The sequence below is a fragment of the Cebidichthys violaceus genome, unplaced genomic scaffold (assembly GCF_023349555.1).
Source record: "Cebidichthys violaceus isolate CVI_PGR_0920_01 unplaced genomic scaffold, fCebVio1.0.p SCAF_1, whole genome shotgun sequence".
NCBI classification, from domain to species: domain Eukaryota; kingdom Metazoa; phylum Chordata; class Actinopteri; order Perciformes; family Stichaeidae; genus Cebidichthys; species Cebidichthys violaceus.
This window is the reverse complement of record NW_027176262.1, coordinates 4,494,706-4,518,146: the sequence shown is the minus strand read 5'-3', so window position 1 is coordinate 4,518,146 and position 23,441 is coordinate 4,494,706. Positions and strand designations below refer to the sequence as shown.

Below are 23,441 nucleotides of genomic sequence, written 5' to 3'. Positions count from 1 at the left end.
TAAAATGTCAAATACACGTTAAAAAGCAAGCTAGAGGGAAATAACTTTGTAAATGTAGAAGAGAGATGAGAATAAGAATAAGAAAAGGCAGAGACATCGTGATTTAGCAGCTAATGCTAAGGTAAGTCTGCATTTTGACTCAAAGAAACAACCAGACACTCTTGTTACTCAACGCAAAAAAATTAGTGTGTTTGGTTTGAAAAAGCTGGCAGGGGAGCGACTGCATCTCTGAAACTTTAACTGTTTTATGTCGTATTTATAGCAGATTTACACCCACATGTGAAGTGTTTCACAACAGTATTTCGTAACCTAGAGACCGGGCCAAAACAGTATTGACTGATGTTTCAAATACAGATGTCAGCCAGTGTTCCAGGTATCTGACAGAGCTGTGCTATTAAAGATGCTATGAGGGTTTTTTTTTTGTCTTACTGTACATCTGAGCGCTGTCGAGCGGCCCGCTGCCCTTCATCCACCCGTTGACCCAGAGAAGGAGTTGTGTTGTGGGCAGGAGAGAAGAGCCTGTGGATGTACTAGGGCAACGCTGGCTTTGGCTGAGGTGCAGGTACTTGGAACAAGGCTGTCTCAAACCGAGCCGAACTGCACTCAACTAGAAACAACAAGTGGCTGCTGTGGGTTTAATGAGAGTGTGGTATGTGGTTCTCATGCCAGCTGAACTAAAGAGAGGGTAAAAGAAACGAATAATTAAGAAAGAAAGAAACTCGCACCACCTCAAATCGCCTTGGTCCCGTTTAATTCCTCTTCCCGAGCTTTCACTCTAGTGTTTTGATCAAGTTAAATTCTGTAACGTCCCTTTAATCCCGATGAGACGGCCACTGCCCCTGTCTGTGACTTATCATCATTGCTGTCAATGTGCAAATGATGTGTGTGTCCGTGTCTTTACATGAATACGTGTGAATCCTGTAGTCATTCAGCCAGGCAGCCGAAATAATCTGCCTGAAGTCTGTGATAGCAATAGCGGGTTGCCATGGGAGATAGGAGATGCAGATGTTGTTGCCGGGCTAGATGGAGCACACAAAGAGATGGTAAGAAGCAGAAAAGGGAGAGAAAAGGGGAAGGAATCCGAATCAAAAACGGGACAGAATAGAAAGATGATAAATTAGCATAATGAGACACCTCAGATGAAAGAGACAGAAAATACAGACATCTGGGTCCTGGTTTAGATTGACAGCATAGCAGAGAGGACAAGTAAGCGTCTCGTGTCCTTGCTCTTTTGTCTGGTCACTGCAGGGAACGTAGACGATGATTGAACACACCGTCAGCACTGCAGGATCCCACTCAAACAGTGCCAGGACAAGCTGCATCGGTGCGTCTTTTAAACTGCCATGGTCAACAGTGTGTGTGAGGACATCTCACGTAGATGCAAAGAAAAAGGAAAACGCTAAGGCTGCAGAGAGGCTGGCCTATTATCAACACACCTTCCTTCCTCTTGCCGCCCTCATATGATCCCAGTAACTGTTGACGCCACGCAGGCAGACGTATCTCATAATAACATGTGCTGAGAGCGCACGCTGACTGACAGGTATAGACACTTGTGCTTATTGTTGGTCTGGATGTCCACTCTGTAGCTCCAGCTCACAGCGCTGCATCAGCAAACAAGACCTTTAACTCGTTAATATGAACCGCTTGACAATCTCTGTGTGTGTGTGTGTGTGTGTGTGTGTGTGTGTGTGTGTGTGTGTGTGTGTGTGTGTGTGTGTGTGTGTGTGTGGGGTTCGGTCTGCAGTAGGAGTGGTAATGATAAGTGCAGATTACCATTGTAGGGAATATCATTATTTTTTATTACAGTCATTTGAACGGCTGTAAAGAGACTTTTCCACACTTTCCTGATTAAGCGGCGACAGGTATTGGTCAGGCTTTTATTTCCTGGTTGCTCTTGCGTTGTATTTTATGACACCACTGAGTGTGCAGCACCTACACTCTGTGTGTGGTATTGGCTGTCAAAGTCATTTAAAGTAGGTTATAGGTGATATTTTTATCAATGAAAGTTGGTCTTTCTTTTTTTTCTTTTTTTGTTCATTGGTTACATCATGATTCAACAGCATTTAAAGAGGAAGCATAGCATTGTGGTTTTCTTCCTTTAATTAATCCAGACTTCTTTTTTTAACAGGATGTTTAATTTGGTGCCATAATTTAACGTCTTTTGTGTGTGTGTGTGTGTGTGTGTGTGTGTGTGTGTGTGTGTGTGTGTGTGTGTGTGTGTGTGTGTGTGAGTGTGTGTGTGTGAGTGTGTGCGCACATGTGTTATGCATATAGCCCAAACCACCCTGCACACTGTACATGTGCTGAAAAAGCACGAAGACACAAAGCATGCGGACCATTATCACCGCCACAGTGAGTTGTGATGTGTCGAGGTGGACGCCCCCCCCCCCCCCCCCGACGGAGACGTGTGAATGCACTTTAGGATGCATGTGTTTGTTGTATGTGCTGCTTTCTAAGGAAGCGGTTGCTTATAGTGTGCGTGCATGTGGGTGTGAGAGACTGGAAGTCTCTTGTCCTGCCCTGCCCACTTGACACAGCTAAGTTCATGCTGTGGAGGGAAATGGAACGCAGCGAGCGAGATCTGCTGCTGCCGGCACCGATGTTACAGATATATATATATATAAGACATGTGGTGTTGCTTTGAGCATCAAAACACTTGTTTGAAGTGTAAATTAGAGTCAACTGAAGGGCAACCACTCTGCTTTGGTACTGACTAAATGTGTGTTTGCTGTCAGAAGATCTTGGTGGTGCTCTGAAAGTCAAAGTTCAGCAGTGTTGTACCCTGTTTTACATGTTTTGAACTCTTCCTCTCTTTCAGTCTGCAGAGTTCTTCGACATGCTGGAGAGGATGCAGGTATGACATTCTCATTAATTATTTCCTGTGACTCCAGTTTCTTTCCTCTTATCTCTACCTTCTTTCACCACTTCTATTCCTTAGTCGTGTGTGTGTGTGTGTGTGTGTGTGTGTGTGTGTGTGTGTGTGTGTGTGTGTGTGTGTGTGTGTGTGTGTGTGTGCTATCGAGAGATTCCTGTCCTGGGTGAAACTAAAACAGGACATGAACATACTGTGAGACGGCGTCTGTCCTCTCTCTTTTTACTTTGTCCACGGCCAGAGTTAACATATACAAGGATGTGGCAGACATTGATGTTTCCATCAGTGTAGGTCAGCCCGCTGGGTTCAGTCGGTTGCTCAGTTTGGATAATGGGCATGCTGGGGGCAGAGAAGAATACAAAGATCTGGACTGGCATAACAATTTTCTCCTTCTCTATATGGAATTCATTCCATTCATTGATTTTTATTTTTTTTTATAAAGTCTTTCTCTGTATGACTCTTCTTTGTGCTCTCCTTCTGGGGCCCATAAAGGTGCAGGCTTTAAGTGGTCTGAGGACAGATGGGGATATAACAAGGTGGAGGAGGAGGAGGAGGAGGAGGAAGGAGGAGGAAGGAGGTGCGAGGAGAAATGAAGGGCAGAGAAGAGGGAACAAGTGGCCAAAGGAAGATACAAAGAGAAGTAGAAGTACTTAGGTCTATTCTGGGGAAATAATGATTTATGTTTTGTGTGAATTAGGCATAAGTACCAGTCACTGAAAGGAATTACTTACTTTGTATGCAGCACATCAAACTAGCCAAAAAACGAAATAGTGATCAAAACCAACATTGCGTTGATCATAATAACAAGCATTGTGGTCTCTGCCTGATATAGTTTATTAATTAAACTAGAGCCACAGACAGGAGAGCAGGGACTAACACGGTCTTGGTCTTTGTATCTAGACCCTTACTAGGGCTGTGTATTTGCAAGAATCTGGCAATACAATACGTATCATGATACAGGGGTTACGATTCGACACATGGCAATATATTGAGATTCTGAAAGCAAGGGAAAATATTGCATTTTTTAAAATATAATGTTTGGAAAACTGTCATAGTATAAAGAGCACACCACCATTTGTATAAAATCTGAATAAAAAAAATAAAAATAATACTGTATATCAAAACATGATATCTCAATTCTCAGGTGTATTCATGTTTTCTTACTCCCTTACCTACTTCAGTCATGGCTTCTCCTTAATAACACAGAAGGAGAGAGGAAGAAAGATGCTGCTCTGGGAGATACAGGAGGACAGGCTCGCTGAAGATGTAAATAGAGTTATTTGGAAAGTGTGACTGGTTGATGACAGTCAGTCAATGCAGCCCGATGATCAAAGATTCTCACATACATCACACACACACACACACACACACACACACTGTGCACCACATCCATCCTCTCAGCTTGCATCGACCTGCTCTCTTGAGCCCCACCACCTCTAATTCCACAGATGGAACTCAGCGTTCAAAGTGTGCTTCAGTACTGTAGTCTGGATGGTGCTGATGAAGGTCACCTTTTTGATCCCCATCGCTTTTTTCCCCTCCTTTCTTCTTCTTCTTCTTCATCATCTATCTTCACTTCTTTCCACCTCTCCTTCCTCCTTTGTCCCTCTCTCTCTCTTCATCTTTGTCTCTCTGTCTATGCCTGAAAATTAAAGCCTCTCCGGAGCGTCTTTGCGATCAGCCTCGTATTGTTGACAATGGCTCCCCCATGACTTTAACAGCTGCTCCATCAATATGCACTCAGACAGACACACGCCACTACAGACCAGACTGAGAAGCATGTGTGTGTGTGTGTGTGTCTGTGGGTCCATAAGTCCGTACTTGTACTGTTCAAATGAATTCTTGGTATGATTGGTGGCACTAGAAGTGATGGTAGTGGTTTGTATGTTCAGCACTCTGAATCTCCACACTTGTTCATTTTGTCACTTCAATGCTCAGTCATGTAGACAAGATGTTCCACTGGGCCTGGACCATAATTGGCCAATTTACTTTGTGTCTACCAGATTGGCTTCTATATCTGCATATATATACAAAACACTGTGGCATCGGCCCGCGTCTCAGTGTGTCCCACCAAAAGGTAATGAGGAAAAGCATGTCTGGAAGCTACATTCAGAGAGATAGGATGACTAAGCCCCTGTATTACCTGTGTGTGTGTGTGTGTGTGTGTGTGTGTGTGTGTGTGTGTGTGTGTGTGTGTGTGTGTGTGCGTGTGCGTGTGCGTGCAGAAAAGTGAATTAGCATGTATGACTCATTCAGTTGTCATTTGAGCAACAGAGACAATGAGTTGCTATGTTCCGGCACAGTTTTTAAATGAACAATAAACAAACAAAACTTACTACTTCTTTTTTTTTTTCTTTTTTTTTTTACCCTTGTGCTTTTCCGTCCTCATGCTGCGCTACGGACACTAATTAGGTCCCGAAAGCTGAAGAGCCCAAAAGATGGAAGGTGTGACCAGACACCGTACACACACTTGTACACACTTCTGATCCGTCTGTGTGTTATTATGTCTCTGCATGTTTCCCTTCATCACTGCTTCATCATGATTTGCTCTGTGGTTTTTTTTCTTGTCTCATCTCTCGGCCTACAAGAGATTCTGATCCCCCCCCCCCCCCCCCCCCCCCCCCACACACACACACACACACACACACACACAACCCCTCTGTGAGCGCTTTTCAAATTTTTCTCAGGGCTTTTAAAATTACAAAATCAATAGCCTACTGATCTGATTGATTATAAGTTGAATTAACTCCAACTGTCAATTGATCCCATCTGGACTGCCAGTATCCTGCCTCCTGCTGCTGCACAATTCAAATGGCCGGCTGTCCGTAGCGCTGTTCCTTCCGCGGTGCAGACGGGCCTCAGCAGTATTTAGAGGTCATACACCGACCGGAGCTGTGCTACGCTAGCAGACTGCCAAAAAGACCACAGGCTCATAGCAGCTCTTCAACCCCTCAGGGGTTTGCTGAATCACAGCAGCTCTGACGTCACCCTGGGGTGACATGACCTCATCAATGTTTGCTGATGACTGTGCATTTCAGGCTGTTGCATCATCACCTAAGAGTCTTATTTGGCATTATAAGTTGTGTTACCTCTCTGTCGCTGTGTTTGTGACTGCGCTCGTAACTGTACCAGTGTGTTGAAAGTCAGTGAAGTTCACTTATGTTAAATTTAGTCTCGTTAACGGTGTGTGTGTCCTCTGTTCGACAGGATGACTATATCCCCTACCCACGGATAGAAGCCGTGAGTCATTTATCACTCTCATAACACACATCTGCACCCCTCTCGTGTGTAACCACTAGCTAGGAGTGTTTCTGACGATAGATTATACATTTAAAATAGAAGTACTTTTGCATATTGTTTTTTTTTTACATGCTTAACAAAGCTTATATTACGAAGGTGCAACTGTGGAAAACTTTGCTTGCCCCAGAACTATTATATATTTTTTTTAAATATTTTTGCTTTCATATTTCACTGCCTTACTCCTGCTCTTCTGTGCAAGGTCCTGGAGAAAGGTGGTCCGTACCCCCAGGTGATCCTGCCACAGTTCGGGGGTTACTGGATTGAAGATGTGGAAGCACCGGCCGGGACCCCCCTCCTCCTCAGAGTCCAGTTTCTGTGAGGAGGAGGACGGAGGAGAGGGCATGAGCCCCGGTGGGGGGCACAGCTACCGCCTGGAGTGTAACAGCACAGCCCGCGCCTACCGCAAACACTTCCTAGGCAAGGTGAGTGTGTGTGTGCTTTAATGCCAGTGTCGCCGTGTATTTAGCAGAGGAAGACTGCCTCTCTCTCACAACCTCTTTTCTACTTTCGTACATCCCAGGAACACATGAACTATTACTGCACTGGCAGCAGCATAGGCCACCTCATCATGTCTCTGAAACACGAGGAGGCTGAGGGACAGGAGTACCTACGCATCATGCTCAGGTACAAGGAGGGAAATGCATTGGTATATCTTAACTTGATGCATTTGTATGTCTAACAAAGTCTATATACATGAAATATAAATAACGTTGAGTTTCACCCATTGAATCCATGTTTCTTTGAGTCCAAGCTATTCACGTCTGTCTTCAACCTGTCTGCTCTGCTGCTTGTCTTTGTCCTTTTGTTATTTGATTTGTTAGGTTTTTCTTCTTGTCTTCTGCATCAGTGACAATAACAAGATGACAAGACAATGGCAATATTTTCACCTGGTGGTGGCCCTTGATTAAAAGTCAGAGGAAAATCATATAATCCCTGGAGTTAACAAAACATGTCTTTACCGATCTATGCAATAGTAGAAACATTACAATCAAAGCCACACATGTCAAAATCTTAATGCCAATGGATTAAAAGTAAGAGGAATACTTAAGTCAGGAGGATTAATCCTCTGGGGACCACGAATGTCTCTTCCAATATTCATGACAATCTGTCCAATAGTTGCTAAAAAATTCCAGTCTGGTCAGTGGTTGACCAACTAACAAATCAACCGAAACAGCAACACTGCCTCTCTCTCTCTCTGTCTCTCTCTCCCTCTCCCTCTCTCTATCTCTCTCTCCCTCCCTCCCTCTCTCTCTATCTGTCTCTCTCTCCCTCTCCCTCTCTCTCTCTCTCTATCTCTCTCTCTCTCTATCTCTATGTCTCTCTCTCTCTCTCTCTCTCTCTCTCTCTCTCTCTCTCTCTCTCTCTCTCTCTCTCTCTCTGACAGAAGAGAGTCTCTCTCCTTCTTTGTCTTTTGTTGCAGTTTTTTGTCACGATTAACTCTGAACAGATGTGTGGTGCTGTAGGAAACAGCTTTCCTACCATTATCACAGTTGGTGATGTTTTCATCAACAGAAAAACAATGAAGTGATGCTATCTCTATTTCCTTTTTGAGACTAAACTCAGCATGATCATAACTAATATCACCTAATTGCATATAAAAGTTACGAAATCTCTTTGCTGGAATAAATATCTGACCAGCAGAGCTCCTCTTCTTGTTCTGTTGCAGGTCGAGGATCAAAACAGTCCATGACAGGATCTCTCTAGCAGGCATCAACCAGCTGCCCAGTGTACCGCAGATTGCCAAGGTAAGAGGAGTTTAACAGTACACAAGGTTTACACGAAGGCAGCATCTAAACATAATGCAGCTGAAGTGCAGGATTTGATATGTGGAGGCTGGCTGGCTCTTAAGAAGGACGTTATTTTCAGCAGCATCAATCATCATCAAATCCTTTCACAACAGCACTTGATTTTTTTTTATTACCTTTTCTAACACATTAAAAAACATAATGCCGCAAAAGCCAAATATATTACAGTAAATCAACAAAGTAGAGGTAACGGGACAAAAGAAAGAATCAAATTATGTAGATAAGTAGGTAATTAAATCAGATGAACCAATAAAGTAAGAAAAAAAATCACAATAAATACAGTAGGAATATTCACTTTCTGTATTTTCCCTTCTTTATATAACCGCAACAAATGAAAGCCAATGTCATAAAAGTTCCCTTGGTAATTGTTAGTCCTTGCAGTGAGTGATTCAAAGGAGGAAATAGCTGTCATTCAGTGACAGAAGTCAGTCCTTGAGGTTCAAGTCACAATGCTGTTTGAATATACCGATGGCAGGAGAGATCTGTCTCCAAACACACACAGCTGTGAAGATCCTTTAATCCAACACTCAACCAGCATACTCTTGATTACTCGCTTTCAAAAGAGAAACAGAAGAAATGTCACAAGTACCCGCTTGCTTTGTCTCTACTATTCCAACATTAATTAGCATCCTTGAGTCCCATTTTGTACCTGGTGATTTTTACATGTGATTAGATGATTCAGTCAGGGCTGTGTGATGTAAACAGGATGCATGTCGAGCAAGTCATTAAGATGTTTAGATGTCAAGAAATACATACATATTTTAATTATACTAACTATGTAATTAAGCTTGTGTGCATAACTCACTGCCATGAATTAACATGTCCCTTCTGTATCCAGTGTTGCCAAGTTGCCCAATCGGTCTACTTTTGATTCAGTTGGACTAGTCAGATGAAAATTGGGCTCGTTTTTTGGTTCAAAAATACAGATATGAAATTTGGTAAACCATTTGTTCTACATGAGTTGTCCGTCGTTAGGGATGAGGTAGGACATAGTCACCCTGACGTCATCATCATTGACATTGTGTATTTGGTTGTGTGACACTATTTGTGGGTTGCAGTAGCCTATTTATCTAACGTTTTATCTTTGGTTATTTGATGCAGATATGAAGCTCTCTCTATGCTGATGATGTGTTTTCTATTGCACATAATGATTTGAGCTGTTTTTTTTTAACTGGGTGGTTTTTCCAGTTGTGATTAAGCTGGAAACCTTCGATCTGGTTTGAATAGTGGTACACTTTCCATACTATATAATGATATTTTTCTTACATAATGTCAGTCAAATATATTGAGTCTTTTTCTTCTCTCAGCTTCTGTGTGACGATGCCACAGGGCTGAAGTTCAACCCCGTCCTCTACCCTCGGGTGAGTTACTCCCACACTGCAACCTCATTATATCCAGTCCGACCTAAGCTCATCTAGCCTGTTATACATTTATTCATTCAAGCTGACATGAGTTACCTCATCCTGTCTCCGTCTGCTTCTACGGGGTGACACTGTACGGCCGAAAAACACTAATGCCACAGCATCTCTCACCTGATTCTACGGCAGCGTGACACACACCAGAGAAATAGCACACAGCTTATCACATATTATTCACAGGTTCCCTACCTCTCCAACATCTGCCCTGCTCAGTAAGTGCATTATTCAAAAGCGACAACTTCCTAAAATGGACATGATGGATCTGTTTCTCCTCCTCTGAGCCAGGCGGAGGAGTGTGATGGAGCATGCTTTCAGCCAGTGCCTCAGGAAAGGAAAAAAAAAAAAAAAACAGCCCATCTGTGTCTCAGTCTGCAAGAGGCAACAACGAGTTCACTGCCTTCGCTGTGGGCCGTGACAGTTTGTCGCATGTCAGCCTTACGTAACACGGGGCCCAATAAACTTGCCCTGGAGACATGTTGGAGAACGGGAAAACATGTTTTCCTAACTACCACAGCAAGAAGAACGTGTGTAACGAGTTGAGATAAGTAGCCATGGGGAGTAAGTAGGACATTGTTGTTTTTGTGTATGTACAGGGATCCCAGTTGATGGTGGCTTATGATGAACACGAGGTGAACAACACCTTCAAATTTGGAGTCATCTACCAGAAGTTCGGACAGGTGAGCGGTCATATTAATCTTGCCAGTGCTCTCCATTTTAACTCACACACACCATTAGATCTCATCCACTGATTTATGTCTCGTATGTATCCTGCACTGGTTTTTTTTTTCTTCTTCTTTTTGCTCCATGCCGTAATCATGTCTCCTCCTCTCAGACATCAGAGGAAGAGTTGTTTGGGAACAGCGAGGAGACGCCAGCTTTCAAGGAGTTCGTCAGTATCCTGGGCGACAATATTGAACTTCAGGACTTTAAAGGGTAAGAGTGGGACTAGAACATGATGCGAAAAAGAAGAGAAAAGAAACAGAGTCAAGTGCATTTAAACTGGGGGGAGTAGAGACTAGAGCGGTCAACAACAATCCAAAGATGCCATTATAGTGAACTGTAATAGAGCAAAATAGCAGAGTTTTATTACTGTAACCTTGGAGCAATTTGTTTTGCTGTTTCGGCCTCAGCGTGCAACCCGGATAAACTGCTTGGCGAATCAGATCTGAGGAGAGAAAGTGCCATGTGGACATGTAATCAGAGCTTTGTATACTTTATTGTCTCGCAGGCTTTTTAAAAAAAATAAAAATGGTGTTACACTTCTTACTTTCACTGTTAGGGAGGCTTTGAATTGTAGCTGACACGTTACAGCAAACTGCACAACATTGCTGGGTGGCCTTGGAGCTAGTTAAGCACAAAATGTGATGAAGCTGACATTTAAAATGCACAAAATGTAATCTATCTTATTGCTGAAGGCTGGAGGCCTCGCAGAGAAGGTGACGCATTTGCTTTGATAATGTGACAGGTTCCGCGGTGGGCTGGATGTGTCCCACGGACAGACCGGGTCTGAATCTGTCTACACTGTCTTCAGACGGAGGGAGATTATGTTCCATGTGTCAACCAAGCTTCCCTTCACCGAAGGAGACGTCCAGCAGGTACCAGACTTTAATACTGGCTTCATTATTGTTACAGCGATGGCTCAATGGCTCTAACTGCTAAGTAAGAATCCTTTGGCTCAAAAAAATATCAACATTAAACCAGTCAGATGTGGTGTTTAAAAAAATCATTGCTATATTGCCATTCTGTTACGTCAAATGTTTGCATGTAATTTGATGTCAAGCCACTACAAACCTCCTTAGAAATAAATAAATCCTGAGTGCATACTGTGATTTATGTGTCATAGAGGACTCCAAATCTGTTGACCAACTAATGATCGTATGAATTTCTCCCCTCTGCTTCTTTAGCTCCAGAGGAAGAGGCACATAGGAAATGACATTGTGGCCACAGTCTTCCAGGAAGAGGCCACACCGTTCGTTCCAGACATGATCGCCTCCAATTTCCTGCACGCTTACGTGCTGGTGCAGGTTGAGAACCCCTGTACGGAGCACACAACATACAAGGTACAAACCGGGCCCTGTGTGGTGAAATGACTCGACGTATTAAATGGAAATTAGTAATTCAAACGAGCTGTAAAGAGTGTCAGGGTTGCTGGGAAGAAAACAAACTGTTCTCACATGAATAACTCGCCCAATCATTAATCAATCATTCTCTCGCGATGAAAGGGTGTTCTCAAGTTTTCCTTGAACGCTGTTGGAAACCCGAGGCCTCCTGAAATACACGCTAATAACGTGTCACTGTTATTTGTTTTATGTCAACAGGTGTCTGTTACAGCGAGGGAGGATGTGCCTCCTTTTGGACCGCCTCTCCCGAACCCAGCTGTCTTTAGGAAGGTGAGAGAAAGAGCTGTGATCAACAGAGGGAAATATATTATCCACTTGAGTCATACATTTGATCGCCTTGACTCTTGGACTGTGCGACACACCTAATCATTTTGCTTTTAAAGGGCAAAAAGTTCATTTGAAAGTGATTACAAATTTGAAGAAGCATTCAATATGTCATCTGATTAAATGGTGACGGCACATAATGACTCTTGTAGCCTGACACTGAATTACAGAACCAGTACTTTTACTTTTGATCCTTTAAAATTAAATTTAGATTTTGTATGCAGAATTTTTGCTTGTAATGGAGTACTTTTTCGCTACTCTTACTTAAGTAAGAGATCTGAGTACTTCTTCCACCACAGCTCAGTATTTGAAATTGTCTTATTCAAACCAAGTCAAAAAGATGAACATTTGGACTGTTCTATCACGTCCTTGTCACGAAGGGGAAACTAATCTAGACCTAATCTAGCTTCAAGACTCAGTAGAAGATTCAGTTCCTCATCGGGACATGATTTGCAGCGTTACGGGAGAACGAGAGGCAGATGAGGATTTAAATCAGTCAGGCTGATCAGACACAGTGTGCTGCAATAGTATCCATTCCTCATTGTTGCCCACCCTTCTGGTTCATCATCTAATTCTACCCCTCCCTCTCTCTCCAGGGTCCCGAGTTTCGAGACTTCCTGCTGACAAAGCTGATCAATGCTGAAAACGCCTGCTACAAATCCGACAAATTCGCCAAACTAGAGGTGACACACGTCCGCACAACCACACTCGCACCCCACAGCATGCCTTCAGTCACAGCTCGGCTGCGTCCGTAACCGTCACCGACCCCCGATGTTCTCCTACATGAGTTTCGTGTGTGTGTGTAACTTGATTCCAGGGGCGAACGCGTGCTGCGCTGCTAGACAACCTCCACGACGAGCTGCACAGACAGAGCCAGGCGACGCTGGGCCTGGGCCTGCCGGGGGAGGAGGACAAGCTGGAGAACGGGGGACACGGGGGTCTGCTAGAGTCCTTCAAGGTGAACATGAGGCTGGACACGAGTATACGTGACAGCATGTGATGTTTTCTCAGCTCTGTGACATTTATTTAATCACCATCATTACGGCCCAAGACTCTGAGGTTTTCTTGCTGTAGGTCAACTTAAATGTCACCGGTCTGCAAGATGACTTAAGGTGCTAAACCATCAGTAGGGTTGCTGCTGCTTTTATATGCTTAAAGATTTTGACCTTAAATGCCAAGTGCCATGAAGGGCATCCATTTGCATATGGACGGTAAGGACATGTTTTCACAAACCTGTGGGGACAGGACATTGACTTACATTCATTTCTTGGAGACTTAACCAGAACCGCCACCAGCCTAATCTTGACCTTTACCCGAACCGTAACCTAAACTCACCTGAAAGCAAGTCTGTCATGGTGTACATTATAGGGAGGAGCATGTTGTCCCCACAATGTGACAAAAAGTTGCATGTTCCCACAACACGGGTAAAACAGACTCATACACACCCATATTCATGGTCTGACGCAGACACTATATGAGAGCAGAGAAAAAAGGTAATGCGCAGCAGACTACAGGGCAGGTAGATTTTTATTAAAGTATTATGACTTCCTTGCCATTGATTTACGGCTTTAGTATCGTAATATTACTTTTTTCTCAAATGATGCGACATCTTAGCGAACACAGATATGTGTAAATGTGCAGGAACTTTTTGAACATGAGCCGAAATCTTGCTGAAACAAGATGTAAGCTATTAAAGTAAAAAAGGTTCATAAATGAATTCAAATGAATTATTTCATCATTGAGGTGAAACGTTGTCACATTCACATTTAAAGAGGTTACATCCCGTAAACAAAAGAAGCAGGAAGAGAAAATTCTGCCTTCATTTGTTGACTCAAAACATTGAATGAGAACAGATGATCTACAGGAGAGTATTTGAAAGCAAGCTAGAATGCATGAGAGCCGTACTGAGAGTCACCTGCCGCTTGAATTTTGTTTTCCTTTTACAGAAATTAAGATATTTCCACCAAATTAGTGCACAACAATTTTTCCAAATGCAGGATAGAGAAGTGTTTGACCCTCAAAATTTCAAACGAAAACCTACGCAATTGATGTGCATTAGTGTGTGTCTGTCTGTCTGTCTGTCTGTCTGTCTGTCTGTGTGTGTGTGTGTGTGTGTGTGTGTGTGTGTGTGTGTGTGTGTGTGTGTGTGTGTGTGTGTGTGTGTGTGTGTGTGTGTGTGTGTGTGTGTGAAAATGAACGCAAACCCTGTGCTTCGTAAAAAATGGTCCCTTTCTCGTTGTGAGTCTGTTTTCTCTCAATCACTGTCTCTTCACACTCTTTTGTCCACATTTAAAGGCTAATTGATGTTAATACGACCATTCAAATCTGTATTTTCATCTGTGTGTGTGTGTGAATGTGTGACTAATGTGATAATTTGGCTCTCTTACTCTTCACAGGCATTGTGGACGGCTACTTTGCACTTTCTGCAGTCAGTCCCAGGGGGTGCTGTTCTAATTGCTGCCCTGGCAGTCACTGTGTATTACCTGTCTGCAGTACTGTAAATTCAGGAGGATCGCCACATAATTAATAAACATTGTTTCGTATGTTGTTGTTTGTGTTTATGCTTTCAAAGAGAATAAACTCTTCATGTTGTATTAATCAATTTAATTACATTTGATTTTATTAATTTATGTGCTGTAGATAGCAGAATTTAAAAGACAAAACCTCTAAATGGTATTTAACTGTATTTTTTATTATTCAAATTGTACTGCCTGGAATTTATTATGGACTCTAAAAACATTCTATGACCTTTTGTTATTTATTTAATAAATTAATGAAAATGAAAAGGATTAGTACAACATTTGTTCATTCATCAACTCCAACCTATTTGGCTTCATTCTTAGAGAACTGCATCCCCTGGTGGCTGTATTGTGCAGTGGCATCTATGATGCTACATGTTAATTCATACATTAAAATGTATGCTGCATTTAAGCTGATATAACTTTTGTTCTGCACCTTTATTTTACTTCCTACACTCATTCCTCTCTCGGATTCCTTTACCCATCATCTTCCTTCCCCTTCCCTCGGTGCACCTTGGTCTTCCTCTCTTCCTCAACCACTCATTCTCTGTTTCCTCCTCCTCCTCCTCCTCCTCCTCCTCCTCCTCCTCCTCCTCCAGAGAGCCATGCGGGTCAGGAGCCACTCCATGGAGACCATGGTGGGGTCTCACCGTCACAGGAGCCCCGGGGTTGGAGGTGGGGTCCCGGCCAGCGTGAGCGGAGGAGGACTGCCGCAGAGCACCAGCGAATGCACAAAGAGCACCTTCACTGTGAGTGAGAGGGTGTGAGGGGACGGGGAAGAGTGGAAAGAGTCATTAATGAAGGGTAGAAAAGGATTTGTAATACTAAAGCTGATAAGAAAGAACTACAACTGTGTATGTCAACAAGTGAATTATTTCAGTTATGTAATCTAAATGAGTTAAGAGTGTTTTGTTTTGTTTTTTTAATAAGGAGAAGCCTAATTCTATAATCTGTGATCTTCAGCCTCCTGTGTTGTCAGCCAAGTCTCCTCTGAAGAGCCCAGTGAAGCGGCGCTCAGGCCTCTTCCCTCGTCTCCACTCCAGCATAGAGTCCCCATCGGACAAACACACGCGCAGGTTGGTTGTTCACAGGACTCGCTGTTTTAAATGCCACTGCGTTTCTTGTCCGGTATCACGATCATGTTCATCGCACCCCATATACCAACATTGTCCGTGTTGTCTTCGCGGTCCAGGAAGTTGTCTCGTCGGGTGTCGTCATTAACGTGGTTTTCTTTTGTCTGCAGCGACCAAAAGGCTGCAGAGTTCTGCCCGCTGTCCCAAGAGGGGAGGTCAGAGACGTCATCCAATCCCAGCTCGCCTGAGATTTGCCCCAACAAAGAGAGGTAAGACGATCATCTTAACCCTTCTCTAAATTCTGTAGAGGGAGATGGCTAAAGGCAAACTCGGTCTTTTGTCTCGGGTCTAATTTTCTCCCATGCTAAGCTTCTCTACACCCCCCCCCCCCCCCCCCCTCTGTTTTCCTTTAAAAGGCCGTTTGTCAAGCTGAAAGAGTGCGGCAGCAGCAGACCGAACATCTCTCGCTCTTCCTCCAGCACCAGCAGCTTCAGCAGCACCACGGGAGAAACCGAAGCTCTGGAAGAACTGGAGACAGTGAGTGCAACACTTACAAAGTGAACCAGAGAAGAAGAGAGGAAATTGAGTGTTTTGTGGTTGAAAGTGGAGAGATCAGATTTGGAAACACATTCCCAAAGGAGTGAGAGGTTGTTGGTAGCGCCAAAGCTTTCACGGGTGAAATAGTCTGTAATTACCAAGAGCTCTTTAATAGAGAGGGTTAGACACCAGCGCACTGATTATAACGATTACAGCTCCTCTCACTTTCTGTGTATCAGATGACACTGCTTGTCAGTTTTATTTTATCCAATGTGAGAAATGCTGTCCAATCGTTCCTTCTCTTACCGTTTAACTGCATGGGAATCACACAGAGGTTACCACTGTCATTATTGAGGGCCAGAGGAAATACAGGGAGCTGGCGTTTAGCTCAGCTTTGCACAAAGCTGGGTAAACAGCTAGCCTGGCTCTCTCTGAAGATAAGACAATCAGCCTAGCAGCACCTCTAAAGCTCACTGATCGATATGTTATTCCTGTGTTTAATCTGCGCAAATACCCAAGTGTAAAAACAACAAGTTGTGGTTTTACGGGGGGGTAATGTGCCAGACTATTTCTGGGAAAGGACTTAAAGAAGTATTTTCTTTTTGCCAAAGAAATAGTCCAGCCCATATTCCCCTGTAAAAGCAGCAGCTTTTCACTTTTACAGTGACTGTAAAAGCTCTTATTAGTGAGCTTTACAGCTTTACTCAGAACTCCATCTAGTGGGCTGCAGAGGTACTGCCAAATGGTTAGATTGAAATAAAAACACATATTATATTATATATATATATAAAATGGACCGGGTTTTTGAAACATGAAGTGATATGGTAGACAACCCTGCATCAGTAAGGACTCTATTTCCTCTGTAGTGAGGAAATACGACCCTGTATACGTTTCATTTGGATTCATATGGCGAGCAGTGATGGCTGAGGGTATCAGCCATAGACTGTGGTATCAGCAAATATAATTTGGTCATTACAGCTGACAGAGGCAAAACACATATATACAGCCCAATTCATTTTCTTTCTCCTCACTTGTCATGTTGTGTTTTTTTCTTATATATTTCGGAAGGTGGTCCTCAGAATTAAAAAAAAAAAAATCAGATATGGATCATGAAATAAATTAAAAAGGTTGAGAACTGGTTCAGAGGCGTAGTGGGGATTTGTGCCCCCCCCTTTGTTCAGAGCCAGGCTCGCTGTTTCTCCCTGTTTCAAGTCTTTATGCTAAGCTAAGCTAACCGGCTAGTTGTTGCTTCACAAAAGTGAATATATGTATTCCAAATTGTTGAACCACTGTGCAGCTTTAAAACCACTTAGAATGACTTTGCATCATAAAAATGTCTGCCAGCTTTAAAACATGTTTTGCTATATTATGCAAACGACTTCAGTTCAGTTTCAATGACAATGAAATGTTCGAATGGCTCCTCCCTGCAAAGCATCATTTCCACTTGTATTTCCTGCCGAACATTCAGTGGTTCTGACTTTGCTCACAGGAAGGCTTCAGTCAACTTCTCACCTCCGTGGTTCACGCAGCCTCTTCAGTTTCTTTCCTCCTCCATCTCTTCCTCCGTGGTGAATGTCTTTGTGCTCTCCGTCCCCCAGGCCAGCCATCCCTCCATCACGTCCTCCTCCGCCTTTAGTCCTTCCCTCAGCGTCGACAGCCAGGGACCCGGTACCCCTGTCATCATGTGCCGCAGTCCAACAGGTAAAACCTACGATTTTACACACGGCAATCACAGCCCAGCTGTCGACCATTTTCAAAGAACGACATCCTGGAGATGACAGACTCTCTAATGAGCATTTCCTTCCCGTCCTTTCCGTGTCCTTCCTCCACATTCTGCAGATGTGAAGACTAAGACGTCACCGAGGTCAAACTTGAAGTTTCGCTTTGACAAAATGAGCCACTCATCCACAACTGTAAGTGTTGCAATGCCTGGTTAGCATATTTGAAAGAAAAGTGCCGATTATTATAAAAAGAAAAGAAAAAGGAACACATCCGACCTACAGCATATCACATACCGAAAAACAATCCGAAGTTAGAACTTCTTTCAGGAGAAACTAACAGAATTTAGTGCGACAAAAAGTCTCCTCCTGTGTTTTTGGTCCACTCTCTGTCCATCTTACGCTCATGTCGTTATCTCCAGATCACTGTGCAATGTCAGTGAAACAGGCGAGCTGGTGTTGGGTAATAGGCCCAGACTGAACGACGCATGCCGTCGGTGCACACTCTCCTCTAACTGGCCTCTCTGTTCACTTCACTCTCTTTCAGTCTGAGTAGCTTTGTGGAATGGAAACATCAAACTTGCACAACAAAGGGACCGCGCGGGTTGATGGAGCTGCAAAAGAAGAAAAAAATATCAACAACAACAACAACAACAACCACGAAATCAGCGTAGAACCACTTCCATACGCCAAGGATGATCTGCTAAGATTACCAACTGCACCACACACTATAAACTAACTGACAATACTGTGAGTGTATAGTGAGGAGAAGCAGCTGCCATGTTGGCTTTCTTTCTAACCAACCTTAGACTTCAGAAACTAGTCGATACTTTGCCAATGTTACGAGTTGCTGCATCTCCGTTGTTAATTGTTCACGTCACATGGAAGTCCTAGCATGGCTGTAATACTGTGAGTGTAGGCCGAGCCAGACTCCGCCTCTGCTTTTTTCTCAAGCGTCTCGTTTAATGGTGAAAACACGGTAATCATGAAGAACGGTAACATGTGACTATGGCCGAACTGTTGCTCTTTATCTAGTCGACCGCTGAGTGCTCAGTGGAGAAGAAGTCTTTAAGAATTGTCAGACATCAGGATGTTCCCCTTTTTTTTTGCCTTTTCCCCTTGAATGGTACGTCAAGCAACAGTTCCTCTTCTGCCTGAAATAACTACGCGGACACACAAACACACACAAACACACACACACACACACACACACACAGTGACATGACGTAGACTTTACAGTAGCAGCGTTTTGGAGGTGAGTCTCAACTCGCCACTGTAGGATCTGAGCTCGTTCTTTGCATATAAAAACGCTTTTCTAGGGAACGCCTTTGATTTTTTTTCCGAGACGCTTTTGTAACCTTGCTAGCTGCTGCGTTGTGTCTACTGCACTATAAACACGACATTGCTGAATCTTAGTCGATACCTATGGCAGCGTTTCTGTACCTGTGAGGGTAACTTCATATCCCTGAACTCAAGTGCTTGGTTAGTGGAAATTAGCTCATATGGGCCACAGTAGGAGACACTGCCAACACATTTTGCCATAAGCTTATTTTAGCCAAAGCTGCGCCTTACAATCTATCAGAAGCCCCTTTCACCCCAGATGCTCTCTCTCTATCTGTCTCTCTCTATCTGTCTCCCTCTATCTGTCTCTCTATCTGTCTCCCTCACTGTGTGAGAGGACAGGAATCTTGTGGATCTGGTTGCAGCACAGCTGTGGGTAGCCGATCAACTCCGACATCTGCTGAAAATAGACGTTGCACTGACATCTCACCTACCGATACCTCCCATTGAAGCTTGCTAGCTCGGTGTATCTGTCTATGTTCGGTGGATCTTTTGAACGGGAGAGTCTCCCGGGTTTTAAGTTTACCGCCATGCGAGCTGATGAAGAAGACTTGAAAAAAAAAAAAAAAAAAAAGATGCTTCAGGTTAAACAAACCTTTGAACCACACTTTGGCAAAAAACACTTTGAATGTGAACCTTTTTTTTCTGACGCTTTGTTAGTTGTTATTACAAAGTCTCTTAGAAGTCAATTGCAAAGCCAGCTGCTTACAAGCACAACAGGACTAAAGGTCGACTCTCGTCCTCAGCTATTCCACGACGTTAGCCTGGAGCTGCACAAATTGGCAGGGCAAAGTGGGAGTGTGCTAAAAAAAAAATAAAAAATACATGCAGACACACAGATGTGTTTCCAGTGTGACCAAACAACCAAGCTGGTAGGTCTTTGGAAGAAGCGTCTATGTGCTCGTATCCGGTGGAGAGAAGCATTCCTGGATGGCTTGGCGGTGTGTGAAGTTCTGTCACGTGAAGCTCAAATCCTAGAGGGAGAGGTCAGGTCACCCAAATAACTGCTTTGTGATTTAGGTGGACACTTTTCCGTTGTCAGCGTTGACTAGGGAAGCAGGGACAGAACAGGGACAGAACAGGGACAGAACTCACACAACAGCGGGAAGTCCAGGTGTCATTTAGTTTGTAGCAGGTACATTATCGCCTAAATGCCCTGCAGCCTTTCCTCCATTAATATGCTTAATTTATTAAAATGAAGACTTATTTTGCGTTGATGTCATGTAAAAAAAAAATGTAACTGCAGAGTATGCTGATTAAAAAGATTAAAGGAAATATATTAATTTAAAAGATGTCTAAACCTGTATATGTATATTTGGTTATGTAACGTGCCATTGAGAATTTATTCTAAAATAAAATGTTGTATTTTGTGTCATTTATGTGGTATCTCATTTTTAACACGCCAAGCACAATACAGGGGGGGGGGGTTGTTCATACTTTAATATGTTATGTTCACGAACACATTGATAGATATTATAGACAAAGTACTTTTAATTGGTCAGACTGCACTTAATGTTTTCTTGTCTGCAGTTGCATTTCAAAACAATGAAAGTGTTTATATCAGTGAAATTATGCCGCAGAGAGGAATCTTTCCTCATTATCTGCTCCATTAGCTGTCTATTGTTCTAGCTGCACATGAGCGATTTTGGCACTTAAAACAGTCACCACACCCGAATGTAATCAGGACAGTCCACAGACACGGAGAGACAAAATTACTCCGCCGGATTATTTTTTGTCCTCTGCTTTAATTATTTTCCACAATGCGCAGGTAAGGTCTTGAGTTCAAGGATAAGCTAATAGGGACATATTCATCAGAATGTCTCGGAGATGCAGTCCTGCGTGTGAGAAACTCCCAAAAAAAAAGTCCACACCAAATGTCTCCCGAAGGCGTCGAGGATCAAGCACAATCCCAAAGAATACAGAAATGATCCCCAGCAGACAATGTTCTGCCTGCTTCGATTGCAGTCATGAAAATCTTAGAGATGAATACACGGTGGACTGGTCAGGCTCTCTGGTGGCTCCCTGTTGTCCCAGTGCATCCTGGGAGATATCGGCATACACCACCTGTAGCATTGTAAATGACCAAAAAAAAAAAAGCAGTTGTCTTAGTGCACATAAAGATATATGCGTGGACTGCAGACATATTGTCAGAGGAAACAAACAATGTTGAGGGCACTGCAAAGGGCATCCTGTTTTGAAACAGGACATTGACCCACCTCAGTCTTCTGTGAGGACTTTGGGACAGCTGTGACATGCAACAACAAAGAAAAGACTTCAGTGAATAGAGCAGTTTTAACAATGCTAACTTTTTTATCGATGTTCCAGGCTAAAAAGTAAGAATACAATATACCTTTGTGAGAGGTTTTGCTACGTTTCTGAGGTACGGGGCACCGAGGTGGGGGCCGTGGAGCCGGCTGTGGTCGGTCTCTGTATACAGCTGAGTACGTGGAAAGTGTCCTAGGAAATGGTTGAGGCTTGACTTCTGAACTCAGCCAACGAGCCAATCCCAGAATGATGGGAAGACAAAGAGAAGCACCGGCACACACCAAAACCCTGTGCAATACACTCCTCTGAGAAGGGACGGCTGGAGGAGCACAAAAAAAGAATGCAATCAGATTTCTCTTCTGTTTGAATGACCCACATGAGTTTATACCCTGTTACATATGGATGATTGTGATAATGTACACAATACCTGCAGTGACGTTCACATACTTCAAATGTCCTTGCTCGGTGTCACCGTGAGCCCATTTAACTCTGCATCCATAGTAATCTTCGTCTAGTCGGCTGACGCTCAGGAAATTCAAAGCGAGTCGCGTTTGATTGGCTGAGAGCGTCACGTTGGTCAGACGATGCCGCTCAATTAACTTTTCCTCTGTCGAATTGCTACGAATCCAGTTTCCCGTCCAGGCGCCTCCACAGTGCTGGACCACACAGGACAGAGACAGACTGCTGCCTGCTGCTGCATATACTGTCTCACGTTCTCCCAGAACTCCCTGGCTGCAGTCTTCAGCCCAGAGACCTGAAAGAAAAGGGACGTCTATGTGGCTCAATGCGGTGCAACGAGAAACTGTTGCTGCTTTGATATTCAGTATTTTTATGAAGCCATTTCAAAATGGAACCATTCCAAGGCCGATAAATCGTTAAAAAAAAACCACACTACACACAAAAGATTGCATCATTTCGTGCAACAGACATGGATCTAAACACTGTGGGTTGTTATCTGACTTCACAATCAGACACGCCAGATAACTTCCACATACACTGAAACAAAATAGTTTGACTTAAAATGAGAGATTTTAATGTCAGAATTGTGTGACATAGATATAGTGTGGCTATTGTAAAAGATTTCACATACAACACACATACAACACAGAGTTGAATTCAAAGGCATGCATGTGTAGTCAAGTTCTTCAAATGCAACATAATGTGTGAGGCAGGTTTCCATTGTTTGTATTAATAATTTAGATTTGTAGGAACTAAAACGTCTTACTTACCAGGATGAAGAAGGCAGAGCCAGCCGATGGCACTGAGGAGACGGTAACGCATGTCTGACTAACAGTGTTGGTCAGCGTCTCATCACAAGTCGGTCTCACTTCCTCTGCACAGATTAAGTCGTGGCTTGTGTGCGAGACTCTATCATAATAATATGCATGGCTTTGTTGGAAAATACTGCTCCTTCAAATGTTGTCAGCCGCTGCGAGTCCATCGGCTTTCTCTCACTTTCTTTTCCGACTCTCAATAATTTGACAGGCTTTCCTTTATGCTGCTGCTGCTGCTGCTGCTTTTGTCCAGATGGAGGTAAAGGAAGGAAGTCGAGCCACTAATCAACCCCCCCTCCACACACACACACACACACACACACACACACACACACACACACACACACACACACACACACACACACGCACAGATGCACACACACACATGCACACATGCACACATCCGACAAGGCTCAATCTAAAGTACAGGAAACCAATAACTTCAAGAATGGGAATATAACATTTCCATCAGGAAAGGGGCCACATGGCGCAGCAATATAGAAAGAGAAAAACTGAGCAATAACAAAACTAACTCATTTCTTTTGTAAATGCACTTTTATAAGATAATTATCAGATGGATTGGTGGTGCATGGCCACCCTGAAACGTATGGCTCTCACTATTATCTTGTTTTCCATAAATTCATGTAACTCTTCTATGAGCTTTTGCTTTGTGTGTATTGGGTACTGGTTTAAAATACAACAGCAGCTGTATGCTGAATCTGAAGCACTTACTCGCCTATAGCTGCAGCACTTAAGACTTCCTTTTAATTGAGCAATCAGAGAAAGGTTTCAGGGTTCAAGGAGGTTTATCACTGTTAAAACATATAAATGCTCTGACTTTCTACACCATGTACAATCCCAGCAACAAAACAGAA

The 23,441-nt window shown here is 43.3% G+C and overlaps 2 protein-coding genes across 2 annotated transcripts in view; one reads left to right on the top strand and one right to left on the bottom strand.

The window, feature by feature from the left end:
- Positions 1 to 20,402, top strand: part of rap1gap2a (RAP1 GTPase activating protein 2a) — a 38,448-nt gene extending 18,046 nt beyond the window's left edge. The window contains 22 exon segments of the mRNA XM_068707045.1: positions 2,819 to 2,854; positions 5,285 to 5,317; positions 6,080 to 6,112; positions 6,372 to 6,464; positions 6,466 to 6,594; positions 6,693 to 6,796; positions 7,839 to 7,917; positions 9,285 to 9,338; positions 9,989 to 10,072; positions 10,228 to 10,328; positions 10,861 to 10,990; positions 11,300 to 11,455; positions 11,714 to 11,785; positions 12,436 to 12,522; positions 12,657 to 12,797; positions 14,958 to 15,107; positions 15,322 to 15,434; positions 15,602 to 15,700; positions 15,848 to 15,968; positions 17,567 to 17,669; positions 17,808 to 17,881; positions 18,234 to 20,402. Of these exon segments, the coding sequence (XP_068563146.1) occupies positions 2,819 to 2,854; positions 5,285 to 5,317; positions 6,080 to 6,112; positions 6,372 to 6,464; positions 6,466 to 6,594; positions 6,693 to 6,796; positions 7,839 to 7,917; positions 9,285 to 9,338; positions 9,989 to 10,072; positions 10,228 to 10,328; positions 10,861 to 10,990; positions 11,300 to 11,455; positions 11,714 to 11,785; positions 12,436 to 12,522; positions 12,657 to 12,797; positions 14,958 to 15,107; positions 15,322 to 15,434; positions 15,602 to 15,700; positions 15,848 to 15,968; positions 17,567 to 17,669; positions 17,808 to 17,881; positions 18,234 to 18,242 (2,001 nt within the window). The 3' untranslated portion in view covers positions 18,243 to 20,402.
- A 53-nt stretch (positions 20,403 to 20,455) lies between these two features.
- On the bottom strand, positions 20,456 to 23,020 carry si:dkey-52l18.4 (uncharacterized protein LOC560708 homolog). The gene is made up of 5 exons (XM_068712269.1): positions 22,522 to 23,020; positions 21,720 to 22,046; positions 21,378 to 21,611; positions 21,244 to 21,272; positions 20,456 to 21,091 (listed from the first exon to the last, which is right to left on the bottom strand). Exons 1-5 carry the CDS (start codon positions 22,571 to 22,573, stop codon positions 20,993 to 20,995), a joined length of 741 nt encoding a protein of 246 aa, XP_068568370.1. The 5' UTR covers positions 22,574 to 23,020; the 3' UTR covers positions 20,456 to 20,992.
- Between the last annotated feature and the right edge of the window lie 421 nt (positions 23,021 to 23,441).

Coding starts and splice junctions, on each gene's coding strand:
- si:dkey-52l18.4 (XM_068712269.1), bottom strand. CDS start 22,573: ATGCGTTACCGTCTCCTCAGTGCCATCGGCTGGCTCTGCCTTCTTCAT. Junction 21,273..21,377: donor TAGCAAAACCTCTCACAAAG/GTATATTGTATT, acceptor TGCATGTCACAG/CTGTCCCAAAGTCCTCACAG. Junction 21,092..21,243: donor AGTCCTCACAGAAGACTGAG/GTGGGTCAATGT, acceptor ACAATGCTACAG/GTGGTGTATGCCGATATCTC.